Raw genomic sequence first — 14,106 nt, 5'->3', positions numbered from 1 at the left:
GGAAAGCCCCGTGTTTGGCTGTGCTGGGGTCTGGCCGTGCCAGTGCTGCCGAGCCATGGGCTTAGGGGTCTGGCCATGGAAGCCACCTGGCACCGCTCCCCTTCCCCTTGGGGGCCAGCCCCTCTCCCTGCGGGGTCCTGCAGCCGGCCACATGGTAGCCCAGTGTGCTTTCTCCACTGCTGGCATTGCTGGATTCAAAGGGCAGAACCGCATCATTAGTCACATGCAAATAAAGGGATATGCAGCGGCTGCTTTTGTTGTCGTTACAGCCTGAACAACAACCCGTGCCTGACAGAGCAGGGGCCAGTGATGGCCTCCACCAGATAACTACAGTTTGGCGCATCGTGCTGCTCGAAAACTGCTATTGGATTGGAACAAAAACATTCCGGGGTGCTCCGCATTGAAAAGTGGTGAAAGTGGCATTGCAGCCAAGAACAGTGACTGCACAAGGGGTGAGAAGGAGCTGCAGCTCGCAGCTGCTTTCGCAATGAGCTGACAAAACAAGAGGGAGGTCATTCCTCAGGATATGGGGTATTAAGTATCAGGAAAACACAGAAGGGGGACAGGGCAAATCACTGTAGGAGCTGCGCGATGAGTGGTGTCTGCTTGCTTTGTCGGTGGCCTAAGCCCTGACAGGGGGGTCTCGAGCGGTGTTCACTCTACGGTGACAGCTGAGGGGACGTGGATCATCCCAGGTTATTTCTTCCAGGCAACAGGTCTTTTATTTTACAATTTTGCGTTACACTGGAAGAGTGACTTGATTTGAGCACGTGAAACCACTACAAAATTTGCTTTGACCAACAGACTCTATGTGCTCGGAAAGATCCAACTGCTTGTGACATGATATGATTTGAAAAGACAAAAAGAGAAAGCAAGTAACCCCCTGCTTTGTTTCTAGGGTCCTGCGAATGGCAGATGCTCTTTGGTGGCTGTGGAGCAAGGAAGATGAGCCATTGGTGGAGGAGGCTTGTTAGGGAACATGTCAACGAACTGGGCGTGCAGAGGTCCACAGGACCTGACAGGATGCACCAGCAGGAGAGATTCCTGAGGACTGGAAGAAAACAAACGTTGCCTGTCTTCACAAAGGGTGAGGAGGAGGAGGATCTTAGGAAGTGCAGACTGGTCCACTTTAGCTCATTACCCCAAGGCGATGGAGCAAAGCCTTCCGGAAAACCACTTCCAGGTACATGGAGGACAAGAGGGTGACTGGGAGCAGTCCTGGATTTATGAACAGGAAAAAGCACTCTATTAACCTGCCAGCCTGCTGCCAGGAGACGCCTGGCTCAGTGGGGGACAGGACAGCAGTGGGTCTTGCTTAATTTCGGCACAGCTTTTGATGGGGTCTCCTGCCCCAGCCCCACAGGCAGCCTGGTGAAGTAGTGGTTGGGTAAGCAAACGGGGAGGACCGAGCCCTGGTTGACCCACCGGGCTCGCAGGGCTGCTGGTGGCAGCATGGAACCCCACCGGACACCAGTTGCTGCTGGAAGTAGCTCCACAGGGAAGGGCCTGGGGCTGGGAAAGGCATCACCAGTGGGTGGAGGTCTCCTACCCCTCTGCTCAGTGCTGCTCAGCGCATCTGGAGCACTGCACTCGCTGATCCTAGGCTCCCAATAGCATGTGGACAGGGACACACTGGAGTCCAGCACTGAGCTGCAAAGTCGATCTGATGTACCAGGGGGCTGAGAGTGCCTGCAGGAGGCTCAGAGGAGATCTGACAAGTGATAGGATGAGCAGCAATGGGCACACGCTGAAATACAAGAAATTCCATTTACAAACAGGGAAAAAAGCTTCTACTGTGAGGGTAGTCAGACCCTGAAAGACATTGACGAGGGAAATGGTGGAGTCTGCATCCTGGGAGACCGTCACAGAAGGCCCTAGGCAGCCCACGGTGCCGGAGCAGGGGTCCAGGCCAGCCCCAACGGTGTTCCCACTATGAAGGCTGCAGCGTACCAGGCTTGTTTCTTTTCAAAAGCCTGAGAGAACAATATCCAGGTTTATTTCCCTTCTCATGAGGCTGCAGCATCTCACTGCCAGGAACTGCTAGAGCATCTCTTTTTGATACAATGGCCTGCAGCAGTACGGTGTCTGGGCAAAGTAACATGGTACCATAATCCACAGAAATGGTCAGGTACTTCCATCGAGCTGACCTCGCTGTCCCATTGAGATGATGTTATTAACTGCACACAACTCGCTCGTCTCTTAAATCCGTGTTCATTTTTTTTCCCCGTGAAGCCTTCTCAAGGCTGGCTGTGAGACTGTGCTTCAGTGACACGCATCAGGATTGGTGTATGCTTTGCCCCGTTCTCCTGCCAGGCCTTTCCTCGCTGCCGCTGCATGGCTTGACCTGCGCCTGCAGCCGCGTCTCCGACATCCCACCGCCCCAGCATCACCCCGCGCAGCGCCGGCCGCGCCGCAGGGTTCCCTTCCCCTCCGTGTGTGCAAACTGGCAAACCACCGCCCGCTGCCGATGCGAGAAGCGGCCGGCGCTGACACCGGCCTTGCGGGCCATGTCGGCCACAGGCATCCGCTCGGCCGTAAACAGACGGGGCGGGCGGGGCTCGCCCGCTGGCGGCGAATGCGGCACCACCGAGGCGCAGCCGCGGCGGCGGATGCGGATGGAACGGGGGCAGCCCCGTGCTGCCAGGGGGTGCGGGGCGGGAGCGCGCTGCTCGGGGCGGCCGGCGGGAGGGCGGCGCGGCCCGCAGCCCCCGCAGAGGGGGTGGCCCAGGACGGCCGGGGGCGGCGAGAGTCCCCCGGGGACCGGCGGCGCGTTGGCCGCGGGCGGCCCCCGGGGCTGTGCCCGTTTTTCCCACGTGGGGCCCAGGCGCCGACGCCGCAACAGCAGCAGCCGTGGGCGGCCGGGCTGCACGTTCCCCTCCTGCTGCTCACAGCACCGCTCCCTGGGTTAAGCTCCGTCACTGGGGGGGGGGGGGGGGGGGCTGGGAAAACGCCCCACCCCCCGAGCTGCCCCTGGCGGCGCGCTCCGCAGCCCAGAGCGCCACCCCCACCACCGGCACGGAGCCCGGGCAAGCCCCGGGGCCGGCGCTGCCCCCCCCGCCCCAACCCTCCCGGCCGCGGGCCCAGCCAGCGGCGACGGACGCGCGAGGGGGCGTGGTGGCTCCTGCCGGGCGGCGGCGCTCGGGGCCGGGCCGGCGCGGGGGGGGCTGTCGCGCCGGCGGGGGGAGCCCCGCGAGCCTCCGGAACGGGCCGTCCGCGGAGAGCAGCGCTCCTTCAGCACAGGCAGCGCATCACGCGGTGCGCAGAAACCGGTGCCCTGGCGTGCTCGGGGTGGGGGGGGGGGAGGGGGGCAGCGACACACACAAAAAATAATCAAGGCCAAGGTGCCTGTGCTGGCTACGGGAACTCGGGATTGCCACGTCCCATGCCTCACTGGCCCAGGTGACTAGCCCTTCCGGGGCACTTCAGTGCAAACTCAACAAAACCTGCTCAAAATGAAGTTCAAGGGGGCCAATTCGCTAGACTGTTGCTCAGTTGAAATCTCACTTTGGAGTGCAAAACGTTGCAGATCTGTTACTGAATGAGCCCAGGCGGGAGATGCTATGAGGGACAGGCAGTTTAGCCACCCCTTACAGTTCTTCCATCTCCTGCTCCTCTCCTCCCAGCCAGCAGCGGTGTGCAGGGCTGGCAGGAAGGTACCCCCTTTGCACCAGCCTGCTGCCCGAGAGTTTGCCTAACGCCATTTAGAACACCCTGCCTGCCTCCACAATGTCCCCCGTGGCAGCCAGCTCCAAAGTTCACTTTCTGCCATGTGAAAAAATACACACTTCCTGTAGGTGAGATGTGGTTAATGGCAGTCCTGTGCTCACCTCGCCTACCTTCCCTGGACACCTTCTGAGCTGCCCTTGCCAGCACACTCCCACAGCCCACTCCCCTGCAAGCCAGCCACTGCTTTCCAGGGCTCTCAGCATCAAGCATTTCCTCTGCATCCTCTGTCGGTTTTGTGGCCTTTCCCTGCATTCTGATAGATCCTCTTCGAGGTCCAGGGGCTAATTCAGAGACACCACAAAGCTTTAAGACCTTTCTGCTCTGGCATGCTTTCTGCCACAGACACCTTGACTGCAGTCTCCCTCCCATCTGTGCCAAGTGCACACAAATCGCAGGGTCAACCTCATTTCAAAGCACAGCAGGTCAGCCCAGCAGCTGAATTACCGCTCTATTGGTTATGCTGAAAGCTATGGAGGTATTTCAGAGGCACATGCCACAGGAATATGCAACAGCACTGCAGCATCACATTTTAAGAGCCTGCTTCCACACACAGCTCCCTAAAAAGTCATTTCCCTGAAAAAGCACAAAGGCACCCAAAAGCAATTAGCTGACACCAAGCGGCAGGAGCAGTGGGCACAAACCCATTCACAGCACCCGCCAGACCCCCGAGCACGGGGAGCGCCGGGCTCTTTGTTGCACAGAGCAGTGCACACGATGCAGTGATGGGTGGTTGATTGACATCGCTGGTGCCGTCACACGTAAGGACAACAAAGAAAGGCTCTGCGGCAGCGGGAAGCGGACTGACACCATGTGCACAAAGCAGCGCAGCAGCTAATACGGCCCAACAGCAACACAATCATTTGTCAACAAGCCATTCTTCCCCATCCGAAATCCAACGTTTAGTAACATCAAAATGATCATCTCAGGCTGAGGAACTGCCACTCCTTTCTCTCCCCAGGCAGCAACCACGGACTGCCACTCAGGAAGACAGAGCAGCAACTCAAAGACCCTCTTCTGCCATTTCAGTGTTATCACACAGCAAACGGAGTTGGCATTTAGAGCTGAAGACAACTTATCACCACAAGAAGACTAAAACCAAAAAACAAAACCAAACCTGACAGGAGTGGAGCAAAGGAAACAAAAGATTTCTAATAGTATCAGTTTAATCTTTTGTTTCATCCCCTATTTCCAGCAGGTTTACTAAAAGCCTTTTTCTTTTGGAGAAAAACACACCTCTCCAGAGCACCTACGTGTAACTGGATCTAACTGTCCTTGCGCTGCACAGCTCACCCAAAGATGACTCCACACAACAAGCTCACAAGCATGATGAGAGGGGGCCAGGAGATGCACAGACACCAGCTCCACAGGAATGCAGACGTGCTTAGGACTGTCTCCTCTTCGGCCCGATTCTCTATTTCTATGGTCAGCAGGACATTAACAACTTCGGTCATGTTTCATATGTCTCCATTCCAATCCCTAAGAATGAACTGAGAGGTAGTGTGTTCCCTCCATAAAGTTTTAATCAACTAGTCACCCAAATGACTTCTGTTCCCAGAAGTCCCCCAACTTGTTCCTTTTTACTTACTTTACTAGCTACATCCTTGCTGTATAGCAGGAGTGAGCTACAGGTCACACTGGAGAGAAAAGACACTTGGCTACTGAAATACTTTGAATTCTAATTTGCATGCAAAGCCCTCGTTTCAGTAGAGGATTTACAGCAGTATACATGCATGCCTGTAGCAGGCCAAGAACAGCAATGTACAACTGAAATGAAGATCATCACCCACCCCCCACCCCTACCCTTTTCTGAACTGTACTGTGAACTGACACTTACCGGCAATGGGTGATGCTCCAAGTTTCTGGAACATGGGACAAGGATGCTTCCTTGAGACCTGAAGATACCAAAACTCGCAGTTTCCAGTGTTGCTTCTTTTGTTTTACCTACCACACAAACCTTACCAGAGTTAGATATACACAAGGGTAAGATACTGAAGCAAACATCTGCAGGCAACCTGATGGAATAGGTGCAGGCTCAAGTGTGAGCTACACTGCAGCACGCTGGAGCAATGACTCAGAGCTGTGCCTGCCCGGGATGGCACGCTGCACAGCTTGCTCCTGTAAGCGTTCCTCAAAGGTGATTCTTGGTTTTAACATACCAAACTGTTCCAGCACTCCAGCACACAGCCAAATGTTAATTTTATATCAATGCAAACCCAAAACCAATAGTGTCACCAACAGCATCGGAATTACACTTAATTTAATTAAATTAAGATTATTAAATTAAATAATTCTAATTAAATTCTAATTAAATTTAATTCTAAAAATTCTAAAAAATTCTAATTAAATTAGAATTAAAAAAAGTCTGTTGCAAGAGAAGCGCTTACAATTTTGGCATTATTCTATTACTGCTCACTGAAGTTGCCTTTCTCCATTTTGTTTAGAAAAAAAAAAAAAAGGGCTACTGAATTTAGCCTCACTGTAACAATGTATGTTTATACATCGACTTGACACACTACGTTAGTTTACACAAATGATGGTCTCTCTTGAAGCTGTATTTATGAAATGTACATTTTTAATTTAAATACTCAGTATACACTGCACTTAATTTGCATGTTGCATTTATTAAATACATTAAAATCTGCAATGTAACAAAACGTTTTCTGCATACGAAATTCAAAACACCATTTTAAATGAACAAAAAATGGCTCACTTCATTTATTTATTTTTTTTTTAACAACTAGTGCATAGCACACTAGCTCAGCTCCACCAAAACCAGCTGTTCTTTCTTTTTTATTTGACATTGTTCACAGACTATTACATATTACAATAAGAGTGCTGGATAAAAACATGAGGTACGAAAGTGGTTCAAAGATTATAGGTCATGCAGATCATGCTAGACAGCAAAGAAAGTTGTGAATGAGAAGACACTAAATAAAAATACATAAAGAATGTGCATTATAAAATAAAAAAACCCTCAATTACACAGCTTTGCTTCTTTGGTTACAAAGTAGGTTGAACAATTTCACAGCTTTTTATTCCCACCCAAAAAAAAATAATTATACGAAACGTCAAGCAGAGGAATCATGGCAATTTATCTCTATTAGAAAGTACAAACAGAAATGAGCAAAGTTTTCTTCATCAAAATAGCCCATCAATTATTTATTATATCACAATAACTGGTGACTACCTGTACAGATGCACTATGGTCTTCATACTTACACTCTTTACAAAATTTACATTCAAGCTGGATCTTTACTACCGTAAATAAATACCAAAGGTAAATTGCCATTAGTGTTAGAAATATGCCAGGATTCTTTTGTTCAATTATTGCCTAAACATTTTATCTATTGAACGCAATACCATCTATCATTTTACTGATACATACCTTTATTTAAAAAAAACTTAAAAAGTTCTGTGACATTGCTCATGTACGTTATGAAAATAGCAGCCCTGTAATAAATAAAACAAATAAATGAAACTAACGTAGGCAAATGTTACTTATCTTGAAAGAACAGTGGCTCTCACAATGAATTGTTACTTCTTACCAGATAGCAAGGCTCAAAGTAATCCCCACGGGAAATGGAAACTTTGGAGAGCCACCAAAGCTCTTAAAGACCTCACTCCTGCACACCAAGCAGATGCATCCTTTGCATTAAAAACTCCTCCTATGACCTCCCTTGTGCACCGATGACATAATGGACACCAACTGCGCTTCATGATATACCAGTGAGGGACAGCTCTTGAAGAATGATTGTCTAATACTGAAAAGGCCAAACACACAACAAAAGCATGGCTACTCGCTTTCATATAAAGTGGAAAGAACATCAGTGGCACACAAGGACAGACTGCTCTCAGGTTTCTGTTTTCAAAGGAGGCAAGAAAGCTTTATGCTGAGGAGACATTCGGCTGCTGTGGAGGTTGCGTTGGCTGCGGAGGCTGTGCTATCACTGTTTGCGCTTGTGAAGTGCTACTAGAATTGGCCTGTTGGGTTGAAAGTTGGGATAACTGCTCATTGTTTGAAAGAGATTTTAACAGTGCATTTTCTCGTTCAAGTAAAGAGTTTCTTTCGACTAATTCTTTTATTTGTTCCTTCAGAACTTCCACTTCTTCTCTTACTGCATACATTAAATGGCTTTTCACTAGATCCTGTGAAGAACAAGTTAACAGTTACACCAAGTGAAAGAACAATTTCATTCCACTCCACCCCCAGGATTCACTATTTTACTGCTTTAAGCAGTAAGCCCGGAAAACTAAGGCACTCCTCCACTAAAAATACATGAGTAAGTTAGCCTTCAAGAGCAAATAACCTAGCCCTTCTATTCACTGTAAAGCGGCCCTTACATCAAAAGCTTTGTTTCCAACATTCAGCTCTAGTCACCTCAGTTAGACTGAAGAGGAGGACTAGAACTACACTTCAGCTACTCAGAAGGAAACCATCAGCTCTGAAGCTTTGCCCTGGAGGTAGGAGGCTGTGTTACACAATCCCAAGCACTGAGATGTATGAGAACCAAGTAAGAAAGCCTTTAAATCAGCAGAAGCAAAAATCACACAGATGTAACCAAAGCTGAACAATACATCAAGGATGGTATAGCATAAGTGACAATTAAGAAAAACCAGTGATGAACTGCACTAAAATAAGATACCTAAATGGACTATTTATTTTCAGCACCCCTTTAATTTCAATCAGCTTGTTCACAGAAAACTGTAGGAAAGTTAACCTAAGAACATTTCTGGGCCAACACTAAAGGCAATCTCATGGTTTGTGGTCATCCCATAGTTGATGCAGAAAAACCTTTTTTCACATGCTGGTCTCAGTCTGACCCGATGAAGGGGTGTTACAGACTCACAGAAACTCAATACAGCTGGAAACTTAGGATTGATGATGAACCACTAATCCTATGAGAAATAACAACTTATTTTTTACTTACCATTGCCTGTTCTATTTTGTTGTCAATGGCAACAACGCTTGCACCAGATCCACTGTAAATACAAGGAGAAAACTCTGTGAGCATTACTGCTGTATCATTCAACTGAAACTACGCACCCATTGGCACCCACAGGACTCCTTAGAACATGCTTTCACTGGAAGGCTAAAGCGTCAGATTCAGGATTTCAGTACACAATCATGGCAGGTTCCCTGTGCCATATTGCCCAGTACAGTTAAGAGCTCTTACCACTCCTTCAGGTTCTGACTCCTCAGACTATGCTTATGACACCCCTAACCAGAAAAATGCATGAGAATAATTAACTGCTCTGATTCTTCCCCTCGTTTTTTAGCTTTCTTCACTGGGGAAAATGGGGATTCACGGGATATTCATGGAGGTCCTTACCTCTATTTTTATTTCTGCTAAGTTGCTCTCACAGAGTGTTAAGAAAACTGTTGTGTATTCTGTGACCTCACTTGAGGACCACCTTCCAGTTAAAAAGTTCCTGGATCAGCACTGTGTTTACAGCTTTGCAACCAAGCGGCAGTAGCCAACAGAATAGTAAGACAGAACCAAAGCCCCGAACTCCACAAGTGTGCTCACACAGTTTCAATTAATTCTTGTGGGACCATGTTTAACATCTAAGAAATGCACTGCAGTTGGCTGGTTACAGTTCCGGTCAGTCTCGTTCCAAAGACATACTAGTGCAGAACAATCCCACAAACCAGTGCCAGCCTGAAAGGCTTGCCAAGCACTGGGACAGGCTGCCCAGGGACTGGTGGGGTCACCCTCCCAGGAGGGACTTAACAGACGCGTAGACGTGGCCCTTAGGGACACAGGTTAGCGGTGGGCTTGGCAGTGCTGGGTTAACAATTCTATGAACAAAACATGTCAGTCATCACTACAAGAATGTGTATTTGCAGTGTGAAACAAGATTTGAACTACATCTTCACATCCCAGGTTATGGCAATCCAGGCCTTAACATTTTTGGTCTGATTTCAAGTTACAAAGCAAGAACACAAACCAGTTGCTCACTTGTAACTCTCTGGAATCGAAATCTAGGGGGGCTGGGGGTGTCCCTGCTCTCTTGCAGTCTCTGATCTCTCAGTCTGGCGAGGAGCTATAGCTCTCTCTCCCCAGAAGGTCAGGCAGGGCAGCCTGCACGGTAGCCACAGAACCCTCCCCCTACACACACGTGCTCTCGGTCCCACACTCTCCATGTCTGCTGGCCCATGCTGGGTCCCAGTGGTCTGACTGCACTCCACAGTTCCATGTCAGACATAAGATGGCAGTTCTTAGACTATTTACCAGGCCTGCCAGTGATAACTACTGATAACGCTCCCCCTGCGATGGAAGTTGCTATCAGCAGTGTGCAGCTACATTTTTAAAAAAAGCGTACAGGAAAAACAGAAGGCTTGCAGTCATGCTTGGAAACTCACCTCTGTGAAAATACATAACTCGCTGAAACCAAGTGTTAAGAAAAAACTACTTAAGACTTTTTAAAATGAGTATTGGCAATATGCTCAGCAGTATTAGTTACATACATGAAACAAAGCTCAACTATTGAAAGAATATGACACTGGAGAAATCCATTTTAATAAGTCTCACAAGAATTGTCAGTACTTAGCAACAAACACAAGTAGAGGGAATCAGCTTCTCAGACAGAGAGTAACAGCCTCTCCTACACTGAACAAAGCTTGTAATCGAAAACAAGAAAGTGCTCAACACCCATTTCACAAGAAAACTGTCCTAGCATCTTACTGTTCTCTAAAGCCTCTTTCAAGCCGTATTTGTGGTAAAACTCCTCAGAATAAAAAGTACACGTAACTCACTACAAGTTTAAGTATTCCTTTCCATCCTGAATTAACATGTTTCAGATATATCTGTCAAAAATGTGTGTTTAAGAGTCATTGAAACCCCCAAGACTGCTCCATGTCCCTGACAGCCTTCCACGAACACCACTCCAGAATTAGGTGAGGTAGCTCTGAAGAGATAGACAGGAGGAGCAAAACTAAAGCAAACAGCACGCTTTGTAGGGGGACCTGTTTCTGCATCTTTACAGCATAACTATACACCTTTTGTGTCAATACTTTTCTAGTTAAATTTGAGATTGGGACTTTGTTGATCTATTCCTGTTTCAACTACTTTGCAGTTCGGTTAGTTTTAAAATAAAATCCCTTACACCACTCAAAGGTAATGCGTTCAATCAGTTCCATGAAAAAGCCTCTCAGGTGGAAGACAGGCAGTCTTCCCCTTCATCACCTGAAACACTTGTACCCACATGCACGCTGCTGAAGCACCTTCCCCATGCCGTACCTTGCGCTCCCAATTCTTGCCTACCTTCTACTACATGAGTGCTCACGATGCGGGTATAAGAACCGTCCCTGCCCTTAAGTGTGATTTGAATAAAGCCCAGGAAACTACCTCTCTCCCACCCATACGTTACACTTGAAGCGATACTAACAGACAGTGACGAAAACTGTAGGCAGTTTATACACTACTTTTACTCATTTGAATATTCTTGTAGCCCTGATCTCTTGGAGCAGCTTGTGCTGTTATTGAAGTACCAAGTCAGAATTCCAGTCCCACTGCCTGCACAAATTCCAGTGTCCCTTAGTCTCCAGGCGCAGAGCACAGGACCACATGGACCACTGCATGCCCGCCCCAGGAGAAGTTCCACACTGACAGAGTGGCCTTTCAGATTTTTATCAGGAAAAAATTGCACCTGACTGTATTTCATTTCACTTTCTAAAAGTATATGAGATTCTGTCCTTTGTTCATTTTATAGTGCTCCCCACAACAAATAGCTCCTGTGAGGCATTCAAAAGCAGAGTACTCCAGTGCCAGCTATTCTTATGGTGCAGTCCAAATACACTGCCAAATCTTAAGATTCTGTGTTTTTCTCAAATGCTTTGCTGTTGATATCAAATCCTAGTATGCATAAAAATACTTTATCCCATGGCTGTAGAATGAAACTTACAGATACAATCCAGTCCTTATGAAAAGGCCAGGAAAAAATATTTCTTTTTGGATGTTGTAACTGGAAAGAGTTTGATACGTTCTGTGAGTGCACCATCCCACTGTATATCCAATGCCTCAACTTGCAAATTCTTGAGTTAGAAGTGGACACTATTTAGCTCTTGTAGGAAAAGACTGATCACTATGCCGTGCTTTTAGACCAAAGTGATTGCTCCAGGAACTACAGAAGTCTGACAATTATCATCAAAACTGCAATACATAAAACAAAAATCCACATCAAGTAACGTTGGGTGGCTGAAAGGGATGAATAAGGTATATATATATTCTTTTTTGTAACTGCAAATTTCCCACTCCCAAGCTGAGCTTTTGCAGACAACTAGCTACCACATATACACACTGTAATTTAAGAGAACAACTCAGTTTGACGGGGACCTCCAAGTTAAGGTTACATAAATGAAAGCTCTGACCAAAAAGAGGTTATATTGCTACACTAAGATCATTCTAACGACCATCAAGTACAAGGCGAGATTTATAATCAACAAAAATGACAAAGATTGCCAAGTACAGTTTGTGTTTCCAGAGATGGATGGTAAACCCAACATTTTTCCACCTTACACACCAGACAGGCAAAACTGTATTCAGTCTGAGAAATCCTCATTTTGATAGTTTAAAGAAATCCTAGTGGCTTAAATGTAATTTTTTCACATTTTACTCAGAAAGACCCAAGAGGAAAACTAGATTTTGACTGCTAATAGCACTGCTTAGCTACAGCTCATAATCAGATATGCAGCATTTGCAACAAAGTGCTTTATCACAGACTTACAGCTTGCAACTTGGAATTCTGTATGTTGTAATTTAGGCGTATTTCTCCCATATGCCTACAACTCTTCACTTGTAGCACTGTACATTTTTTGTTTCAAATGTCTTGCAATGAAAGTAAGAGAAGTGTCTTGGACAATCATGTACATACAGATTGAGAAAATGGGAAGAAAACTGCTAAGTCTAAGTGCAAGCCTGATTTCTAATACATATTACACAATATACAGCAATCACACTTTCCATAATGCGCATTCTTAAAAGCCTTGGTATACTTCTAACTTGGTTGTTGTGAAGGCTTTTGCTATGGAGACATGGTATCCCAAGTGTATGGCAAGGTATTACCAGAAAGATGTTTCAGTACCATCATCAAGCTATAACAGTGTGGGTTTTGTTTGTTTGGTTTTTAAATAGTGCTTGGTAGCCCTGTTAGGATAACACATACCAGTGTACAATTTCACTGAAAATATAGATATAATGATCAAACAAGTCTTCTTTGTAAAGCGTAACTTTGCAGTTCAAGAAGGTTTACTTACTAGAGACTATTCCAAAACCTGGACAACACTGTTCCTAGAACGGGGAAGTAAATAAAAGTAAGGGACTTAACTGAGGATGGATGGATCAGAAGACAGCAAAAAAGGTTAATGTCTTAATGTTAACTTATTACTGGCTGGAGGAAAACTTAACCTTCATCATCACCTCACACTTGCAGGCACCAAGATCTATTTCAATGGTGAATTCAACAAGTGCCACTGTACTCACCTTGGTGTTTTCACCATTGATGTCTTTAGATATAACTATCATCCTTCTAAAAAGATACACTCTCTATTTCAAAATTCACTGTGAAATCTAGGTAGAAAGACTAGGAATCAAACTTCAAAACGAAGATATTTGCAGCTTAATTCACTGCATGCTTAAAAAAAAAAGAATGCAGTAGTTCATTTTTAGAGATTCCACAGTCCTCAGTAATGTGTATACTTTCATTCCTAACGCATCCAATATTGGTGTAGAGTTATAGGGAGCCCTACTTTGGCACTGTCAAGTACTAGACTAGGTAATAGCATTTCACATTTAAATGAGACTGCACTTCCTACTCATTGGATGATAAATTGGATGAAGCTTTTTTAGTCTGTAACAAAAAACATATTTTGTATTCAGCTGTATTACTGATTAACTGCATACTACTTTTCCAAGGAACTTCTTACCAGTAAGTCACCTCCCCAAGACTGCCAGAATGCATGAGTTTTCTTGCTTTTCCTTGACATTTCTTTCAAATTTTAGCATCAGGAGTTACTGTACTATTCACCTCATGCTTTTAGATAAATAAAACCCATCACACAACATTGCTAATCCTGCAAGAGTGGAAAAGACTGCCTGCAGAGCAGACTACAAAGGGTACACCAATGCTAGCATGCCTTATCTAATAGCCTCCATAAGACAACTCTTCCTTTAAAGCACTAGATCTACTTTGCTTTAGGTTAAAGTGGAAAAGATGTTATACGCTACAGCAGGGGTCCTCAAACTACGGCCCGCAGGCTGGATACGGCCCCCCAGGGTCCTCAATCCCACCCCCGGTGTTTACAGACTCCCCCCCCCCCGCCGGGGGTGAGGGGGGGAAACCAAGCAGCCGCAGATGACTGCCTGCTACTTCATCTGCGCG

At 46.5% G+C, this 14,106-nt stretch overlaps 1 protein-coding gene across 6 annotated transcripts in view; it reads right to left on the bottom strand.

Moving 5' to 3' along the window:
- Window positions 1–6,276: 6,276 nt before the first annotated feature.
- The window catches only part of TSC22D2 (TSC22 domain family member 2), a 31,186-nt gene continuing 23,356 nt past the window's right edge, over window positions 6,277–14,106 (bottom strand). For 3 of the 6 annotated variants that reach the window (XM_056358400.1, XM_056358402.1, XM_056358401.1), the window contains 2 exons: window positions 8,655–8,706; window positions 7,776–7,872 (listed from right to left, as the gene is read on the bottom strand). In XM_056358400.1, coding sequence (XP_056214375.1) covers window positions 8,666–8,706 — 41 coding nt within the window. In that variant the 3' untranslated portion in view covers window positions 7,776–7,872; window positions 8,655–8,665. Of the gene's footprint in view, window positions 7,873–8,654; window positions 8,707–14,106 lie in introns of all 6 variants that reach the window. The other 3 variants (XM_056358397.1, XM_056358398.1, XR_008825164.1) reach the window with 2 other exon arrangements.

Source organism: Falco biarmicus, chromosome 13, assembly GCF_023638135.1.
Source record: "Falco biarmicus isolate bFalBia1 chromosome 13, bFalBia1.pri, whole genome shotgun sequence".
Lineage (NCBI taxonomy): Eukaryota > Metazoa > Chordata > Aves > Falconiformes > Falconidae > Falco > Falco biarmicus.
The sequence above is the reverse complement of the archived record's forward strand: the minus strand, read 5'-3'. Positions and strand labels throughout refer to the sequence as shown.